The 21787-nt window shown below is 29.6% G+C and overlaps 1 protein-coding gene across 2 annotated transcripts; it reads left to right on the top strand.

Moving 5' to 3' along the window:
• The first annotated feature begins 355 nt into the window (after positions 1-355).
• Positions 356-2508, top strand: LOC149893845 (uncharacterized). 2 transcript variants are annotated; one of them, XM_090074978.1, is made up of 2 exons: positions 356-376; positions 616-2508. In XM_090074978.1, exon 2 carries the CDS (start codon positions 1209-1211, stop codon positions 2448-2450), a length of 1242 nt encoding a protein of 413 aa, XP_089931104.1. In that variant the 5' UTR covers positions 356-376; positions 616-1208; the 3' UTR covers positions 2451-2508. The 2 variants fall into 2 exon arrangements, with proteins under 2 accessions (XP_089931104.1, XP_089931112.1); XM_090074986.1 differs by lacking the exon at positions 356-376 and adding an exon at positions 385-547.
• The last annotated feature ends 19279 nt before the right edge of the window (positions 2509-21787 follow it).

Consider the following 21787-nt stretch of genomic DNA (forward strand, 5'->3'; position numbering starts at 1 on the left):
AGTTTTTAAAATACTGCAAAAAATCACGGAAATATAATAAAATGATAATTATTTGAGACCGTCAGCTTCAAAACCGGCCCTTTGACATTTTTTTCGATTTTTAATGAAGCGCGCCAAATGTCTTGTAATGGCTCGCACTATAATAAAAAAAATGATGCAAAACCTGTTCAATCCTATAGTTTTTACTATGTAAAATTCAGCAAATGGTGCAAAACCGGCTCTTTTTGTTTGCGCAGCTGCTTCAAAACCAGTTTATTATTTCAGCCAATAGGAAAGCACTTATCATACCACGTGATCACAACAGCTGATATTGAAAATTCTTTCGTTTTTAATGCTTTTATCCTCTGGAAATTGCAAATTCTTCGTGATTTGTCTTGTAAGTAATAGAAAAAGTAGAAAATATTTATGAAATATTAATTAACTAAACATTTACAGATTTTTTGCGATGGAAAACGATCGAAAAGTAAAAAAAAACAAGCAGACTGCAGTCACGCAAACGCGTGGCAGACCCCGAAAACACAAAACGAGCAAGGGAGAAGAAAGCTAAGTATGCATTACTGATGAAGTATTATTTTTAATTATGTTTATTAACTTTTAACTTCTATTTTTCTGCAGGTATTCAAAGAAGAGTCCACCAAAAATCCCTTCATGCAAGCACAAATTGGGTGCTTTCCAATGTCACTGCCTGTCACAGAGTGATGTCATCACTTTTAATGAGCGATTTTATCAAACAAGTAAGAAAATGGACCAGGACAACTTCAGAACATTTGAACATCCATACAGCCGAAACGTGTTTAAGGTGAATCAAATAGGAAAAAAGAATTTACTGTAAAATATTTTTGAAGCATTGTTCATCCTTACAGCCGAAACGTGTTAAAGGTGAATCAAATAGGAAAAGAGAATTTACTGTAAAATATTTTGTTAAAAAGGCTGTCTCTTCCTCTATAAGAATACCAGTTTGTAGGAGAACATTTTTAGGAATATTAGGCATAAAAAAACATAGACTGCTTGGAGTTATCAGTAGATATCACAAATCTGGTACTTCAGCCAAAGAAAGTAGAGGTGGAGACAGGAAAGCAGAGAAGTTTGTTGAGAAAAAAGAGAAAGTAAATAAATTCATAGAATCATTTCAAGTTAGTGAAAAGCACTACTGTAGATCACACTCAAAATGTAGGCAGTACTTACCAGCTGAACTCTCACCTGCTGCAATGTGGAGGATGTATAACAAAAAGTGTGATAGTCAATTAAAAATTACTAAATGGTTTTTTACTAATATATTCAATACAGAGTATAATCTAGGTTTTGGGACCTCTAGAGTTGACACCTGCTCTGCATGTTCTGAACTTAAAACTAGAATCAAAAATACAAAAGATCTCCAAGCCAGAGAAAAAATAGTTTTAAAATTAAACATCCATTGCCAAATAGCTGATGCTTATTTTGACAAGCTGAGGGAAGAAAGTGATGACCTTGTTACCCTCTCATTTGATTGTGAGAAGAACCAAGTCTTACCTAAACTATCAGATCAAGCTGCATATTATAGGAGGCAGCTTAACTTTTATAATTTTACAATTGTAAAAGGGAGCTCTCATAATACACTTAACAAAGAAAATATTAATTCTCACTATTGGATAGAGGGGGAGCAATCTAAGGGATCAAATGAAATTGCATCTGCTCTTTATTTTTCTCTGAATAATTTAAGCATGTCTAGCAACATAAAAAGAGTCAGATTGTGCTGTGATGGATGCCCTGGGCAAAATAAGAATACAGTAATGATTGATATGATCAGTTATTGGCTCCACAATAAAGCTCATCCTCATATTCAAACAGTGGAACTGGATTTCCCAGTGACAGGTCACTCCTTTATCCCACCAGATAGGGTGTTTGGCACCATTGAAAAGGTCATCAATAAGAAGGAGATCATTGTTAGTCCCAAAGAGTATGTGGAGGTCATTGAAAAACATTCTGCAGTTTTCCACTTAGGAGAAGATTATGAAATTTTTGATTGGAAAAGTTGTTTGAAAACAATTCTAAGAAATAATGTTTCTTGGCATTTCAAAATAGCTAGTTGTAAAAGAATCATTGTGTTAAAAAGACCAAGAATTATTGAGGTGAGAGTTGAACCTTTTTATACAGTAGAAGTTAATGCTTTTAAGTCATTGACCAAGAAAGGTAAAAATTTTAATTCAATTAATTTACCAATCATTCATTCACAAATTAAAATTAACCCAAAGAAAATAAAGGATGTAGAAAAGATATTGAACTTTCATTATGGTGTTGATTGGAGACAAGATCAAAATCTTGAGTTTTACAATAAAATCATACCTAATGAGGAAATAGATGGCATTGACTCTGATCAGGACAGTGAATCAGAAGAAAATAATGAGCTGTGCTGTGGTGAAGATGGATCATCTGATGTTGATGATGTTGATGATGTTGATGTTAGGATTTAGTAATTTAAATTTTGTGAATTTGAAACTATTTTATTGTTAAGAATTTTTTACAATGACATTGACTTGCCTTTTTAATGTGTTTTTTAAGGTGCATATAAAAAAAAGAAAGCTATATAATTTTTGTCTTGCTAATTATTATATAATTAAATTTAATCTTTTAAATGTTGTTCACACATGTATTTGTGGCCTATACATGTCTAGCAGAAATTTTATGTACACCATAAATTTATTTAATAACACCTGCCCGCTGAATGTGCCACATATTATATTGAAACTTTATAATGAAACATCATATTGCAAGAACCATAATAAATTTCTCATTAAAAATTTTTTCCGTGTTTTGTTGCTTCTACTATAAAACCCAGGGAGCTAAACTTATATGACATGTGATGCAGGTATTTCTTCAATTTTTATCACCACTAATAATTAGTTACGTTATTGCATTTTAATAGAAATTTAATGAATGGCAAAAATTATTTCGAAATATATTTAACTCTTTGAAAACATTAGCGGGCTATCTTGCTAAAAAAAGGGGGAAAGAGTTTTCTAAAACTGTCTATAGATGGCGTAAATATACTGAAAAGCGTGTGAAGTCGCGGTGGACTTTAAATAACCACGGGTTCCAACGAAATTAATCACAAAACAATTAAAATTTTGTTAAAATGTGCAGTGGCTGGATCAAAACCGGCTCTATTTTGAAAAAAATGTCCTTTAACTAAATATTTCTATTCAATGATAATCACAATTACTGATATTCACATAGAAAACCATTCATTAGTGACTAAACATGAGGTGTATATGTTTTTTTTTAATTTTATTTGCACAAAAAAAAAAGTGTATCCTGTAAAATTTGCTTTAGTGCTAAGGGCCGATTTTGAAGCTCACGGTCTCATTTAATGTAATAGTAATGGAAATATAAATTAATTAGGTTGTTTTTGTTGTTGTCAATGGTAACAGTTATGAAAAAAATATTCGAGTTTTTAAGATGAGATTCGAAAAAGGAAAGTTTTTTTTGATGTCGATAAAAAAAATAAAAAATTGGAACTTGGAAAATCGAAAAGAGAAAAATTAAAGCTAATATTTTACAAGCTTCGAACGGTAGACATTTTTTTTTCCGAAGGAAGAAGGCAGTTTAAAAATTTTTTTTTTTGTAAATAAAGTTGTATAATTTTATTAGATATTAAGTTTGTGTTTTGTTTCGAAAAACTTTCGGTTGTTTCAAATCAAGTTTTTTTCAACCTTAATCATTTATGTAGACTGATTTCATTTTTCATGTAGCTTGGATCAATTTATACTTGCCGTTTCCATAGCATCTAAAATAAAAAAAAAATTAAAAAAAAATTTGTTTATTAAGATAGCTGTCAAAGAGGCATGGGCACAATCTAATTTTTAGAATGTTGAGTATGATGTTGAAAATGAGGATATTTGTAAAAAATGGCGGTAGTCAGAGCTAACCTTATCCCGCCTTTACCCCTAACTTCCCCTTTCCTAGAATTACGTCTTTTGAAATCATTATCATTTTTTTTTTTGGTTCTTTTACAAATTAGATCAATATTCATTTAAGGATCAAGGTTTTTTAAGCTCTTAAAATCGTCTAGTGAAGGAGCTCTCTGAATCAAGTTTTCACTACTCACTGTGATTTATTAATATGGCACATTTGCAAAAAGCCTCCTCCTTTTGTAGGTCTACTATTTGATTTTACTGTTTATCAGTTTTTTAATTTAATTTTACTATTGGCAGATAGAGTAAAACGTAAAACACCCAGTGTTCGCCGATTTTTCGACCAAGTCCCATGTAAATATAATTTTTTTACTCGTTTTTTGATAAAATAACGATTTCTAAGTTTGAACGTATAGAGAGTGCTCTTTACGATGCCCTTAGAAATAATGACCTCCGATAATAAACAAGAGAAATTTCCCCCCCCCCCCCCCATAAAAAAAAAACGGCGGCCACAAGCTTGTTTCTCATGTTTGCACCCCACGTTTTGAACTTCCGCCAGATTTTGCCACTATGCTTTTTTTTTTTAATATATATATTGTTTTGGTCATTTTTTTCACTTGAATCTATTTAAAATTTATAAAGACAAATAAAAGAATGATATAAAAAAAAAAAAAGGTTTACATTTGTATGCTTTACAATTAAAAATTTGTAAAGTAGCTTATGTAATTTCACCAGCTCAAACTTCGTTGCACCTGCTCAATGACGTCGTATTACCTGAAAAATAAAGATAAATTTGATTAAGACATTTTCTATCAATATTTCAAATAATTGATAGGCTTGGGCTAGCCTAAAGTTCTAGATATTTTTATGCTACGTTATAAAAGAACAGATAGGTAGTGAGACTTTCGTTAACTTTACGACGTTCTTACCAGAAGCAAAAGTGTATTGCACAACTGGCTTTTTCTTTTTAGGCTTATTCTTCGGTTTAGCTGATGACATTAGCTTTCTCTTTCCCACCACGTGGTTGGCCCGCAAAATTTTCTTTTAAAACGTACTCATTAAGATTGACGAGGCGGAAAGCGTCCAAAACCTTCTTCAAGCCACTCTTCATGGGGCTATATAGTCTCATGTCAAGTGGAATGAGAATAAAAATCATTTGTAAATCTGCTAGCTTCTTCACTAAATAAAACTGTATCCGACTTTTATGTTTGTTGGTCCAAACAATAACTTTTCTTTGAGTATTATTATCTGTCAGCCACTGGTCAAAAGCGTTGCATAAATATTATAAAATATTCATAGAGATCTTAATGATTTATATAACCCTTAGCAGATTTACCGACAGCTAATAAGTTTGGAGGCAATGACTGGTATACTGTCATGGGGATTCTCTGGTTAGCATATATATTAAGAAGGGGAAATCCGTTAGCACCCACATTTGTTTTAATAAAAGTACAAAGAAAATTGTAAAGAAAAACTAGTAGGCTAAGCTATCATGCTATGATGCTTAGCTCTCATGCTAAAGCTATCACGCTCTAAGATATGTAAAATTAAAAGCAATTTATATTTCTGTATTATAAATAATAAAAATATAAAAGAAAACAGAAAGATAAGTAATAAATGTAATATAAATTTATATACCAAGTATTGAAATTTCTTTTTTTGATATTCTTTCAGCCAAGATTTTTCCAGCTTTTAAGCTGTCTCAAAGTTATTGTTTGAAACGTCTTAAGGTTAACTTATTAAAGATGTCTTAAAGTCGTCTTAAACTGGTGTAAAATGAAATACTGTAAGTCGTCCTAAGTCAACTGAAAAAAAGAGATATGATTTACTGTAGAAATATATTTCATAGCATCCACAAAAAAGAGTAAATAATTATATTTTTAATATGATTTTTGTGATGCTGGTGCGTTTTTTAACACACCCTGAATAAACTTATGGACTGTCTTCTTCGATTCTATTGGATGTCGCTCGGACAGCCGCTAAAAAAAGAAAATTAATAAAACAATAATAGGTCAAGAAAATCATCGTTTTTTTGGAAAGCAGCGTTAGAAGACACTAATCAATTACACATTTATAAAGGTGAGTTTCTTTAAAACTTCTCTTTCCGCTTCTCTGTCCATCCATGTTGAAACTTATCATTAGCGAACGATGTAATTTCTAAATTCGATTAGTTTTTCAGAAATCTGTAAAATATGTGCTTGTGATAACCTAGCCATAGGACCTTTACAGAAATAATTTAAGATTCTTTTAACAATCCTAAGACATATCAAATGCATATAGTTAAGGCAGAATCCGGAAACACATTTAATACCGGCAGCTAAAAAAGGAGATATTTCTGATGCTGCTTATACGACTGGCAGCTAAAATCGTAATCTATCCGCTTTCAAAATTCTTGTTCTTTATTAAACACTACCCTTCCTTTCCAAGAACCTTTGATAATACATTTTTCACAAGAATAATATCCTGTATAAGCAACAGTCCATTTTATAAATGACCTTGCTTTTTAATACCTGATTCTTAATGCCACATTTTCGAACACACTGAACTTCTTATAACACTTTTAAAAGTGTTTTTTCATCTTTGGGTACCCACCCAACATAAGCCTGCAATTAGTTAAAGACGGCTTTTGCACACGTCGTTAACGTTAACTTTAACGTTAACTTTAAGATGTCTTAAGACAATTGTAAGACGTTTTAGATATGATGACTTACAGTGTTTCATTTTCGACCAGTTTTTTTTTTAAGACCAATCTCAAGATTGGTCTTAAAATCGTCTTTAAGACGACTTGTTGTTGGGTGGACAGCGTGTTGCCATGTTTTCGAAGTGTATCGAGTACACTATTCATGGGTGCTTGGTAACAGTTAAAATTTAGACACCAGGATGGCAGTTCTCCTGAGAGGTTTTTTTACAGGTGGGTGGATTAAAAGACTCGCGGTCGCTAGAACTGTCGGACCAATACACAGGGGAATTGTTCGGCTCTACTTTCAAATTTTTTTTCACAGGTAAACGACAACAACTCTGACTGCTAATATGAAAAGAATATCGAAATGCTTCTTCTTGAGGTTGTACACAGTTTTGTTGACGTTCATCACTTATAGTTATAGGGCTTGTTCTGCACTTTTGTCACGACCTTCTTCTTTAACTGACTTATTTAATTTTCTCCAATTCCTTAAATAATCTTTTCTTGATGCAGCCAAATTTTTACCCACAACTTTTTAAAGAAAATTACAACTTTATAAAAAGATGAAAATTTCTTAAAGAAAAGAAAATGGTGAGCACTCATCTTCCGCAATTGGAATTAAAGACGGAATTAAGGAAGGAAAAGCATGGACGTATAAGAGCTGGACGTGGAACTTATTATTATAGTTTAAACTTTTATCATTAGTTTAAACTTTTATAGCATTTGTTTAATAAGACTGGTTAGGATAAAGTAACTACTTCACGGGTTGACAAATTACAAAAAGAATAAAGTAAAAGAATATAGTTGTTTTACCTCGTCTACTCTTTAAGCTTTCTTATAATTCATTTGATAATGAATATATATATATATATATATATATATATATAGTGAGAAGGGAGAAAAGTTAAACACAACAAATAAGAAAAGACGTATACATGGAGACTTATCCAACCTTGCATATAAGTAATTGATGAATATGTAACGCAACTGTAAACAACCAAAAAAACTATAAAAAGATCGGAAAAGAGGAGATGAGTACGAGGAGGATAGAGATTTTAAAAGAATATTTTAAGAGAAAAGAGTGTTAAGAGATTTCGAAGAGCATTTCAAAAAAAAGAGTTTTAAGAGATTTTGAGAGATTCTCCTTATGAGAGAATCTGATGAGAAAGTAATTTTGAAGATTTTGAAGAGGATTTTAAGAGAAAAGAGTTTTAAGAGATTTGAAGAGGATTTTAAGAGAAAAGAGTTTCAAGAGATTTTAGGAGATTTTAAGAGACAAAAGTTTTGAGAGATTTTAAAGAGATTTTATGAGAAAAAGGATTTTCGAAGATTTAAAGAGAATTTAATGAAAAGAATTTATGAAGAATTTAAAGAGAAACTTATGAGAAGGATTGGTAAGGAAATATATTTGAGTAACTTTAAACATGCGTTATTATAAGTAATAATGTATTGTTATTTGCATGAGCTAATATTAAGAGAATATATATATATATCGATGAGAATTCATTGAGAATATTAATTAAGAAATATAAGTAAGAGATGAAAGACCAGTCGTAAGCATTTTTATTTTTGTTTGCATTTCAATTAAGGCAATATTATTATTATTATTATTACAATATTCGTTAATAATTGCTATTAAAAAGTCTAATGCTCCTACCGCGCTTCTACCTTCTATTTGCGTTACTCACTGTCAAACCTACCTCACATTCTATCACATTCTATATTTGCACTACTCTCATACTCAAACCACAGTGGTCATTACACTATTCTGCGTCACGCTACCATTACACATACATAGAACCAACGGCGTCCGAAAGAAAGCTGTTTAATTTAAATTACAAAGAAAATCCCGCCCTCACACTTTTAAAAAGTTTAGATAATTTGCAAACGATTTTAATAGTGGTATAATTATAATTACGGGGAGCGTAGTTACAGAGTTGTCTCGAACCAATTCTAATTGAATCCCCTAGATTTTGTAAAAGATCTGTTTTTCAAATGAATTTCTCTAATTCAACTGTTTTATCGGCTTAACTTTAAAATTATTTGGTTTAATCAAAAGTAACCATAAAAAAAAACTTTCTTAAAAACTCTCTCTGTTGGATTTCTTCGTTAAAAATACCTTTTTGTAAGACAAAAACCAATCAGCCATTTCTTTCATTGAGTCAAAAGCGTCGAAAATAGTCGAAAATAGTTGAAAATAGTCGAAAATAGTCGAAAATAGTCGAAAATAGTCGAAATACAAAATGGAAACTGAAAAAAATTAGCCAGAGCTCCTGGGGACCTTTGATTTTTAAAATAGTTTAAGTTTTATTGGCGGCAAACTTGAACTGTTTATATTGTCATGCATTTAAGGACCTCACTGTGGAGTTGCTACTCGAGAAACCAAAAAACCCAGAAGTTTATATGATCTAAATACAATCCACGCAAACTACGTGTAAGTTTTGAATCACAGCATAAGATTTTATTTCTCGTTCATCCAGCTGGTGAAATTTGGGTAGAGAGTATGTTTAAATAATCAGTTAAAATGGTGGTAATTATCAATAATTTAATTTATAAGTTCAAATGTTTTTAGCCATAAGAACAGACCCTGAAAAGTTTAACACTGCCCTTTATAGTTAGAGTAAAGTTCATCAAGAAAACTGATTCATCGAGAAAAACACTCATTTTGAGTAAAAGACCTGCAAAGTTCTGTAAGACTTTTTAATTGTCATAAAAATATGATGAACAAAACTCTAATTTAAAAAAAAAAAAAAAAAAATAGAAATGGTTTTTGAATTGTCCAAATTTGGAACCTGGATTCTATTTTGAGTAAAAACCAACCTTTTTTAAAAAGAATAAGTTTTAAGTATTTTTAAAATTGTCTAGGAGGATACTTCTTAATCCTATTTTAAACTTTGCTGTGGATGATGGTGATGGTACTTTTCTTCTTTGACTCAATTCTTTTAAATGACTCAAAAAAAAAAAAACCTGTAGGATTAAAAACTTCTTTTTGAAACATTTAATTTTTCCTGAGTTCATTTTGGAAATATTAAATTTTTCCTGAGGTTTATTAAAAAGTGTATTGTGTTATGTCTAAGTATACACGTTTGACTGGTTTCCAAGGAGGCCCGCTTCTTTTGCAAATATTTTTCTTCTATCCTTTTTAAAATACACGAGAATAATGCGATGTCTCTTCAACTTTGAAAAGAAAGACTCATTGCATCCCTGAATTTTGATAATAAACATGGAGAGTTGTTACATTTAGTTACTCAAAGACTAAATGTAATACCGAAATTAAAAAAGGCAAACCGAGCAGTACTTAGAAACATCTGAATGTAATATTTGTACTGAAATAAAACATTTTATATGTTAGGCTTTTTCATGCAGCCAGATGATTTTATATTTTAAAAAAAAAAAGCTCATTATTGTAAAAACAGTTGCTAAACGGCCAAAATGTGGCTTTGTTTTTAAATTTTTAGTCTGTATTTTCATATAAATGTCTTTAAGATCATTTGCGAAAATAATGTATGACTACATGGTACAAATCATTGGTAATATTAGCATAATAAATTTATATCTCATGTTAATTTCTGTATTGCATGCTGCATTTAGCAACGAAAAAAATAGCATCAGAGTAACACAGACCATGAGGTTTGTATAAAATAAAGGCTGTAGTGTTGTATGTTTATATAGTTAACAAAATACAAGACGCTGTGTTTCAAAAGTTGGGTTTGTTTCAATTTAAATATTATATTTATATTATACTTGCCCAACATTTTCTTTATAAACAGACCATGTTTATCAAAAATCGACTTTTTCAGCCATTAGCTATAGATTAATTGCTAGCTAAATATTTTTTTGCTATTTGTATCACAGCTCCTTTCTTGTTAAAAAAATAAAATAGCATTAGTAGCCACCAGGTTATCATGGTTAAATTAATATGTAATTATAGGCCTATTACAAGTTGTATTATTAAATTAAGTAATTGCAAATGTTATTATCAATGATTTTTAAACTAAAAAATTATTAGTAAAAGATTAAAACTGAACATTTTCACAAACCATATATCTCCAGGTTTTAACGACCCTGATCTACCAAATTGTTATGGTCTATTTATTTTCCCCATCAAACGTTCATCTGACAATAGAATGTACACAAGTGACATGTGGTGCCTTTGGTGACAGGATGAGTTCTCCTTTATGCGCTGATTACATAGTTAACCAACACTGGCCCCTCAGATTTGATCAAAAAAATGCAGGGACGCAGTTTTTTGACCATACGGCCTTTTGCCTTAATCTTGTCTCTGAAGGCTGTTCTAGGAATGACATAATTCTTTTGGTTTTAAAATTCATTAAAACCTATAAAGAAAGTCTAAAAGTAGAAAAAAATTAACAAAAAAAAAATATTTCTAAACGATTTGCTTTTTTTTATATTTAATGATTTAATTTAAAAATATATTATAATATAAAAATATGTTATAACTGTTCAATTATATGGTTAAATTTTTTCTTTAATTAACCTTAAAACAAAAAAACGGTGATGTATTATGATTCACAAAAAATTAAAATGGCAATTAGGCTGACAAAGATTTAATTGCTTATTACATGGCTTTTTTTTTAAATAAAATCAACCAATACACGGATTTATCTATGTGTCAGAATTTATGTTTTATGATAAAGACAAAAAAAGTCATTTGTTTTAAAAAAAATTTTGATGCCGATTACTAGCAAAGCGGTTATATTGCTTCCAGTGTTCGCCACCACCACCCTAGGCCTTCTTTTTACATTCATCCCCACTAACCTTTTTTTTATAAGATATTCCTGCATCCTAATAACACCCTGAAAATGAAAGAAAATAAATTAGATTTTAAATAGTATGATTTTTGAGTGATTATCCATAAAGCTTTAAAAAATGTTGTCATTAAGCATAAGGGATTTTTTAAGACGGTTTTTTTTTCCAATAAATTTTGTACCTTAATTTTTAATGTTACCATAGTCAAATCTTCGTCAGTTTTAAAGAGAACATCAAAGTTTTTTTTAGATACAATTTGAACTTTGCAGCAATTAGTTTTTGCTCAGCATGTTTTGAAGTGACCAAGTGGTGAAAGCTTGATTGTATGGCGAACACTGGGTGTTTTATCTTTTTTAATATATAAAGCCCAAAGTTTGTATGCGTGTGTGTGTTTGTGGGTATGTTCTTTATACAAATCTACAGTTTTGAACCGATCTGCACCAAATTCTGCACACAGTCTTAATTTTTCCCAGGGAAGATTTTTGGCCAAGTTTGGATTAATCCGGACTAAATGTTCAGGGTGCTTATGGCTTGAACCAATTCCAGCCCCCTCCAACCACTCCTTGCCCCCAAGGAGATGGTGATTACGGAGCTAATAATTTTAATAGTTTTTACCAGTGAAATCCAAAAAATTGTAAATATGTGTAAGCAGTTTTTTTATGACGATTTTTGATGGATATTTTTTGAAAAGTATAAATGAGCGAGAAAATTTTAAAAAACAGGTTTTTGTTTAGAGAGAAGATTATTGTGATTTATTGATGAAAAAAATTACCACAAAAAAATGGTTAAAAAGAGGTTATTGAGAAGCTTTTTTTAAATATCTTTCTCAACATCAAGAGAAACTGAAATATTACAGTTACTCAGTTATACATCCTTTTTTTTTTTACTCTTTATTATAAACAAACTTTATAAAACTACTTGTAAAAAATTGAAGCCAGGTATTATTGTTTTACTTTACGTGTATAACAGCAAATTCTAGTGAAGCAGCGCTTTAATATTAAAAATAGTTCCAAAAAGTATGATACTTCTTTGAAAGATGGTCCAATTTTTACTTTATACTGCAAATTACTTAAAATTGCGGAATATTGATAGAGCATTTGCTCTGTGCTTCAAAAGACTCTCATTTTTAAAGAAGATTTACTTAATTCTGATACAGTAAAAATTTCTTTTTGACTTTTAGATCCTTTTTCTTAAATCTCGGCTTGAAGCAACAATTGGTTCTAATGCGCCAGTTATTGAAGTTCAATTATACAATGAACTTGGAGCTCTGGGACAGAACTCAGAAAGCTCAGTTAGATAGAAAAGCTTCTTGACAGGAACTTTTTGTAACTGCCTGCCTTAATAACAGTTCTACAAATTAAAAATTGTGTTATTGTTGAAGGATGTGGATTGCTTCTTTCAATTCTGGAAAACCTACTTTTCTGTCCAATAAAATGAACTCGTTGTTCTTTTATAATTAAACGATTCGTTGCTCTTTTATAATTAAACGATTAAAAAAGTAATAATGGCAGCTAAAACTTTCTTCTTTAGAATAAGAAGATGATGAAAACTAATTTCAGATATTTTTTATTAAAACAATACTCTTATGAAAGGAATCAAGTCATGTTCTGATGATTTGCAGATACTTAGGTTAACGAAAAAATTATATAAAACACGTGACATTTCAAGTACAAAATGTTGGGAAAGTTTTAAAATTATGAAACACGAAATGAAATTTTAAAAAATGTCTGCACACTTTTTAAAAAACGTCTGCACACTTTTAACATTTTGGGTCATCATCTGAGAAAATCTTTTCCTTAGTATACCTATTGCAGATGCTACTGATTCTATGGTGATTTCTTTTAAGTGTTTTAATTTTTTTGATTTAAGATGATTTGAAATTTAGAAAAGTTAAAAACAACTGGGAAGAGACGCAAATACAAAGACTCATCAACCTGTCATAAATAAATGATGAAATGTATTGCAACCGAAAACAATAATAAACTATAAAAGCTCAAAAAAATAAAGTTTGACGGACAGAAGAGATGAAGAGGGGGATGGAGTTTTACAGAGAAGTAAAGAGAGAGTTTTAAAGAGAAGTAAAAGAGAATTTTTAAGTAAGATTATGAGAAGAATTTTTAGAGAGAGAGAAGTCTTGTGGTTCAAGAGTTTTTTGGATAAACAAGAAGCTTTATAAGGAACAAAGAGAAAAAGAAGAAGAAACTTTTGATAAACAGAAGAAGTAAAGAATTGAAAAGAAGTCAGAAGTAATGTTGATTAAAGTAAACGGAAGTTTTGGCCGTTTCAAATAAAGAAGAAGAAGAGACTTGTTAAAAGAAGAAGAATAATCAAAGAGGAGTAATTGGTAAAAAAAGGTATTAAATACTACAAGTAGAGTAAAAGAGTAATAATTTTATTTTATAAACGTAATAAATAAAAGCGTTTTAACCATTGCAAACTAATAGAGCGTTTATTGAGATATATTGTATGAAAGAATATACTAAGGACGGTAAACACAATCTTAACCCTTTAAAAAACAATCATTTCTCATTCTTAACCAAATACTCCCTTACAAAGCAATCCCCACACCATCAAGCAAATTCATTAGATGATCAAAGTTTTTAAGTTTTAAAAAGCGTATAGTGAAAAAGTTTAAAGAAATTTATTTAAATTTGCAAATGAACTTTGAAAACGACGATTAAATGGTGAACCATAAAGAGTTATAATGTATTTGTAAATTATTTCAAACATCTTACAAATACTTATTTCCAAAAACTCAATCGAAAGTCGATTCATTTTATTTAAGAAATTTTATTCTCTGAAAGAACAATTCAATTTTTATTAAAAACAAAAACAATTTAAGATTTTAAAATTGAAGAGTTTTGTGTTAAAAACTCAAAAACTGCTCATCTCAACTTCCACAAAAAATGACTTGATATTTACACTTCTATTGTTTAGGGCCATTTTACATCTGCAGAAAAAAGAAAAGGAACAATATAGAACTTGTCCTGGTTTATTATGCAAATTTGGAGTGCTTTGATTGTAATGGTAATTTAAATTTGCATGTAAGTTTAACCACACTTACAATATCATAGCAGTGTGCGCTCCAAAGTCCATAATGTAACCTAACCCTAACTCTAACAGATTTTTCCCTGTTGTTGTTTAATCATGAAAAGATTGCAGGTTAAAAAAAAAAATCAAAGAGTTGGTTTTAATCATGCTCATTTGAAAACCATTTTAAAAGCTGAAATCAATAAATCAAAACTCACCAATTTTTAAACAAAAAAAAGAGAAACCAAAAGTTCCCACTTTTTTTAAAATTCAATCTTGTCAAATCCTCTGCATTAAAAACTTTGTCAACTTCTGTTATTATAACACATACATGCGAGAAAATTTTTATCATGAATTTCTTTTTCTTTTTTATTAACTTTTTAAAACAAAAGCTAAACAATTAAAAATTTAGCACTTTAAAGGTTAGAAAGTTAATCTACCAGACAGCAAATACTGATAAAAAAGCAATATAAGAATTTCTTCCTTTGAGGTAACCTTGTTATATAACTCTACTTATATACTAAAAAAACATTTCGAGGTTTTTTCAGTATGAGAGTACAAAGTAATGGAAGATTTCCACCATGACGTTTCCGCCGCTACAAAAAAATGAACAAAATCATCTTATTTTTAGAAAAGCAAGAAGAGAGTTGCAGAGAAAAATGTTTGATATTTTTCAATATACATAACGTTTTATATGTAAAACGTAAATATTTTTAGATGCGCCATTGACAATTTTTCTTTTTGAGCCGAGGAAGTAATACCCATGTCCCACACAATACTTTTTAAAGTGAGGGGGCTACGTTTCACTAATGCTACCAGACAAAGTCAAGAAAATCTGCGTATGTTAAAGGTCTAAATGACGCAACTTACTTTTCTCCATTGGAGAATTGAAGAACAGCCAAAATCTTGATTTACAATTTTTACAAATTCATTAGATGATCAAAGTTTTTAAGTTTTGAAAAACGTAGGGGAAGAAGTTCTGAGAAATTTATTTAAATTTATAAATAATTTTTGAAAACAACGATTGAATAAATGGTGGATTTAGGCTGAGGTTATTTTATTTACCTAAAAGAGTTGTTATGCATTTGTAAGTTATTTCAATCAATTTACAAATATTTATTTCAAAAAAACTCTATCGAAAGTTAAAAGTGAATAAAAATTTTATTCTCCAAAAGAACAATGAAATTTTTATTAACTTTTAAAAACAAGTTTAAGATTTTAAAGTTGAAATAAGAGTTTTGTGTTAAAAATCTCAAATTTGCTAAAAATGACTTGATATTTACACTTTTAATGTTTAGGGCCGTTTTACATCTACAAAAAAAATAAGAAGCGATATTGATTCTGTCCAGATTTATCATTCAATGGCGCGATATTTGTTGAAGATCTGAAAAAAGTAGCTTAAACTTTTATTCTGATTTCGGATTCTATGGAATGCTTTGATTTTAATAGTAAATTTAATTTTGCATGTAAATTTAACTACACTTGTAATTTCATAGCAGTGTGCACTCCGAATACCAAAAGGTACACAGATTTTCTCTTGTTGCTGTTTAAACAAGAAAAGATTGCGGGTTAAAAGAAATCAAAGAGTTGGTTTTAAATTATGTTAGTTTGAAAACTTCTCAGAAGTTGAAATCAATAAAAGAATTTTTGTCAATTATCAAAAGAAAACGAGGAACACTTCCAAAAGCTCCCACTTTTTTTAAAAATCTCACCAAGTCCTGGGCACTAATAACTTTGACATAACATGGCAACTTTTTTAAAAAACAGATAAATAGCTTCAAAATTTAGCGCTCTAAGCGTTAAAAAATGAATCTTCCAGACAGCAGCTACTAATAAAAGATATAAGAATTTCTTCCTCAGAGAAAAAACATGTTTTCTTTAGTATAAGAGATGAACATGGTTTCTTAAGTATGAGAATAGAAATGATGAGTAAAACAGTTTTTTTAATTTTTTATTTGTTATCTGCAATTATTTTCTTTTTTCTTTCGAAAAGCTTAAATATAAAAATTGTGCATCTACTTAGTTAGAAATTTAATTGAAAAAAACAAAAAATATGTAAAGATTTAAAAAAAGAAATAAAATTGCTAGTCGCGTTATTTATGAAAGATAAATCTTCTTAAAGATTCCATTTTTTTGTCCGACTAATTTTTTTTTTATTTACGAGTGGAAAAAATATCTTTTAATGAGCTTTATTTCGAAAATTTTCATATCGCATTATACCGTATTAGTTATAAAATTTTCAGTTAATCATGCTGTTATTTCTTGATTGCACCAATCATAATGAACAAAAATTTCAGGATTCGTTTAAATCAGGAACTAAGAATATTTTGAGAGGAATACTCAAATTAGGAGAACTTTTACAGTAGATGACCGAGAGAGACAACTCTTTTTTCTCTGAAGCACGTGAAATTTGAAGTAAATTCAGATTATACTCCTTATTTTGTGTAAATCTTAATAACATTCATAAAAAAATTCTGTAATGTTTCTTTCACTTTTTCTTTTCAAGAAAGTAAACGAAACATTGTGTGAATCCTTTTTTCGTTTAAAAAATCTTCACGTCGACAGAAATATGAGATGAAAAAAATTAAAGTGCTGCACGATTTCATTTTCAAGAAGTGGGCAGCTGAATTTAAACGAAGTTTTAGGCTGCAACTGAAGTAGAGGCAATCAAAAATGTGCACAATGTTGTCTCGCATGGTCGACGATTGAAGATGTCCAACATTATGGTTTTAAAATTTGTAAATGAATGCGTGTTTTATATCCAAACTAACTAACCCTAATTTTAATGATAGCTTTCTAAGTGAAAAAATATCTACTGACCATTTTTTAGAAAGTTGTTTGATTCTGAATTTAGCTGATGGTAAAAAAGTCTATTCTCCGAGAAAAGTGTATTGAGGTCCTGGGAATGAGCACATATTTTAGGAAAAAAACAAAGTGTTTTGGAAAAATCCTGAAAATGAAAATTCATTAAAATTTTTTTATTCTAATTATTCACTTTTCATTTTTAACCATTTTGTGATATTTTCGAGATTAAAGTTTTGTTTATTTTTTTAATTGCTTTTGTTCCTTTTTCTTTTTGTTCATTTTTATTTAAATTATTTGGTGGTGATTTTTTATTCTTAAACTTTTTTCGTAGCTTAAAAATCTTAAAAATCTTCAACAGATATTTTATTCCTTTAATAAAAAAATAAAACTTCGGTTCATTTTTTCATGACGTATTGGCCATGCAGCTTTGATCCTTGTTTAAATACTTTTTGAAGAACGTTTTACTTTTATTTTCATGATTGATTTAATGAATTCACAACTTCTGTCATTCTGGAAGACTTTCTATTAAAAGACGTCTTAACAGAGATCATTCTAGAAGTTATCTTAAAATCTTAATTTGTCTCTTTTTAGATTCAGTATTAAATACTTTTGTATAATCTTAAATTCCAAAAATAAGGTTTTTTAGCGGCCGTAGTTTTTTTTATATTTGTATAAGACTATTTTGTATCTTCTCTTTAGTGAAACAGTTTTATAATTTCATAAAACAAAAAATTGTGCACATCAACTCTTGCACACATTTTGTTAACAACTGTTATATAAACGAATGCAACGAAAGTTAATGTAATATACGTAACGTTCTATATACATTTATTAAGCTAAGAGTTTCTAGTTTTCAAAAAACACAAACAGAATTTCTATTAAATATTTAAAAATAAAGGCGAACAAAAAAAAAAACGAAGATGAACACTGAAAACATGGGTAGGAGTTTTAGTTGGAAAATATGAATCTTGGAAAAACATACACGGTAAAGCACTCCCAAGCTGAAAATATTCCAAAAAGAACAATTTATGACGTAATAAAACGTGCTAATAACAAAATTAGAGAACAGAAAAAGGCTGGAAGTTGTTGTTTAGCCTAAAAACTACCAAAAAGTAAGATTACCCAGCTTAAAACCATTTGTAATTATCGCGATAGTAATTCTGAAAGGCAAGTTGCTCTTAAATTCAGTATTTCGCAATTATATGTGAATAAATTACTTAAAAATAAGTCTTCCATCAAATGCAATAAAAAAAAAAAAATTCCGAAGCGAGATGATCAAGCGATGCAAAGAATTCGAACATGTTGCAGTAGACTTTACCAAAATTACCGGCACTTGAAACCTTCATAATTTCGTCACGATGATGAAAATTTGATGATGAATCGAACTTGACTTTAGATCACTATTCGATTTATGGAAAAAAACGTCGATTTTTTTTCATAATCGTCGAAGTATTAATTTGTCAACTCCGTCAAATGTTAAATGCAGTCAAAAACAAAAGTTTCAAGAACTATTACTAGTCTGGATCGCAATTTCGTCCAAAGGTACCTCTAAACCGTATTATTGAGAATCTGGAAACACTATCAACCAATTTATATACTTGGAGCATCGTATTCAAAAGAGACTCATCCCGTTTATAGAAGAGCATTATCATAGTGACAAATTTTTTGTTTTACCCAGATCTTATATCTTCTCATTATGCCAAAAGCGTATTGAACAATCTAAAGACTGAAAAGACTGATGTTGTACCAAAAAAAGATAATCCGCCAAATTTACCAGAATGAAGGCCAATTGAAAGTTTTTGGTCAAAACTGAAAAGGCTTGTGTACAAGAATAATTGGAATGCAAAAACACTTTAACAACTAAAAGAAAAAATTGAACATAGTTTGACCAAAGTTTACCCCTATGTCATCGAAGAAACTGTAGGAGGCACTAAGAATTTAATAGACCGTGTCAGACGAAACGAAGTAATATTATCAAATTGAATGTATTAAATAAAATAAATAATTCTCTATAAAATATATTTTTTACTTTTAAAAGACATAAAAAAATAAGGAAGTTCTAATCCTTTAAACTTTGTACGGATTTTTAGTGATCACCCGTTATGGCTGATACACAACCCCATCAACTCTACGCAAGTTTTTTGATCATGGATTTCAAATTGCAAATTTATTTAAATATTCCTATAGATTATTATTCAGGAAAACCTAATGAATCGCAAAACTGAACCATACATGCAAAATCTCGAGAAAAATCGCCACAAAAAACAAATGCTATTGCTCTCTGATCTGAGATATGGAAGTGGTGGACGCTTTGAGCGAAAAGCAATGAAAACCCTTCTTTTATATTGTATGATTGTTGTTGAGCAAACTAAATCAGTTTAATGTTAAAAAAAAACTCCATGGAATCTAAACTTTTTAAAAATAGTTTTGGCATCTTTATTAGGGTTTTAAATAATTAGCAGTTGTAAGCTTCAGTGTAAAAGAAAACTCTCAAATTCTAATTTTGATTTTCTCATTTTGCCGATTTTTTACTCAGCACTATCGAAAAGCTGCCTTTTCAGTTGCTGATTTTCAAGCGTATTTAAAATTCAAGAATTTTTACTAACTAATAGTTCACATGTTATATGAACTTTGATTGTCAAAGAAACAATAACAACTCTTAGATAAATAGTCAAATATATAATGGTTACCATGGCCGCCGAGAGAGGAGGGTGGCCGGGGAAGATTCCCGGGGCCCCGTGTGTGTACAAATAATTTTTTAAAATAATTTTTAAAAGATTTAAATAGTTTTGACTTTTAAAAGATTTAGTTAATTTTCATTTTTAATTTTCAATGACCAGAGCATGCTTCTAGTGGTCCCGGGTATATAATTGATCATAATGAGGGCCCGTTATTTGTAAACTTCCCCAGGGCCTGAACTTTCTCTAGGGGGAAATTCCGTGTCAAAACAACAACAAAATTTCAAAAAAAATAATCCACTATCTCTAAATGACTTAATTTTTGCAACAAAGATACTTAACTAGGCTAAAAAGAATTCCAAAAAGTTGTATTAAACAAATCGAAATATTTTAGAAGTTATGCTCGTTTAAAATTCAAAACTTTGTAACATTTTTACTTATCATGCTCCCCTAGCAACGTCCTTAGTAACAAGTAAATGTCAATACATACGTTGTTACCTTAACTATATTATTTCATAATTTGAAATTTTCCACATATTATTAGATGCTAAACCATAAAATTATACTAAGAAATAATAATTTTTTATATTTGTTAATAAATCAAAAAGAGTAAATTGACGTTTTTAATAAAATTTAAAAGTAAACAGGCTTACTATAAGAGGAATTACAGAAAAGGTTATGATCTATATATTTCCAAACTTCATATTCTTAAAGTATATATAAATACCTAAAAAAAAAAAAAACTGAGTTGTTTTTTGACTTACAAATCTAAAAAATTTAATTTTTATTTTTGATTGAAAGAATATTGAGATTGAGACAGAAAATTGATAGGTGTTTATGCTTAAGCACAACCAGAAAGTAAGAGTTCTTACTTATGTGTAAAACTACAATATGCATATTTGATAAACTCAATTAAAAATATTTAAATATTAAAAACAGGTACTTTCACTCAGAGCTAGTCAAAAATAAGAGGTATTTTCACTTAGGTATAAAAATGCAATATTCATGACATATCCATGTCCATAAATGTATCCATGCCCATAAATAAACTACATTTTAAATATCAAAACACATTAATTCTTTGAATTCCATGTTTTGATGAATTGACAAATTTATATACAAATTAGTGAACTTCTTCACATATTCCTTTGTTTTTCTTTGGACTGTAAAACAAAACAAAATTAGGTGATATTTTTTAACAAATGCAAAAATATTGTCATAAACATATCATAGACATACACAAACTGTCAATTCTAAGAAATAATTGATAAAAGGAAGCAAGCAAATGTTTTTTAAGATTCAAGGGCTATGTTGGTGCATAAATTTAAATCCCACATCAACTTTGCACATTTTTATTTATATCAGCTTCTTATTGAACATTAAATACATTTTTTTTTATTTATACTTTCTGTTGTAAGCCATAATAAAAATGTCTCTCATGTATATTTTGGCTTTTATCAAATATAAGAAAAAGGCTATACAAGAAACACAAACATTTATCGTTTAATAAAATAGCGTTACTAATAACTGTAATAATCAGAAGACGTCAGAAATATTCAGAAGTGACGTCATGAATGTTATATTACATTATTACTTAAATTATAACAGTCTTCTCCACGTTAGGAAAGTTTTAGGGCGGAGAGTATAGACTTACCCTCTGATATTATACTAGGAAAGAAAGTAGTCGTCGAGATACTTTGGCCTCTTCGTAACGCGTCCTGTTCTTGAGGGTATGTTATTAAGATTCTCGGGTGTAGTAACTTTCTGCATAGGCTGACTAGGTACCGCTGTTGTAGGTGACTGATTACAAGGGATACTATCTATAATTGAATTCTCAACTAATGGGTTTGAAGTTACCTCGTTGGTTTCGTTTAATTTTTCTTGGTTTCTGTTTATGGAATTGTTGGTATTGTTGCTAATGATCATCTGTTCAA

This window comes from Hydra viridissima, unplaced genomic scaffold (genome assembly GCF_058129835.1).
Source record: "Hydra viridissima isolate aposymbiotic clone 2 unplaced genomic scaffold, HvirCarnegie_v1 scaffold_1, whole genome shotgun sequence".
Lineage (NCBI taxonomy): Eukaryota > Metazoa > Cnidaria > Hydrozoa > Anthoathecata > Hydridae > Hydra > Hydra viridissima.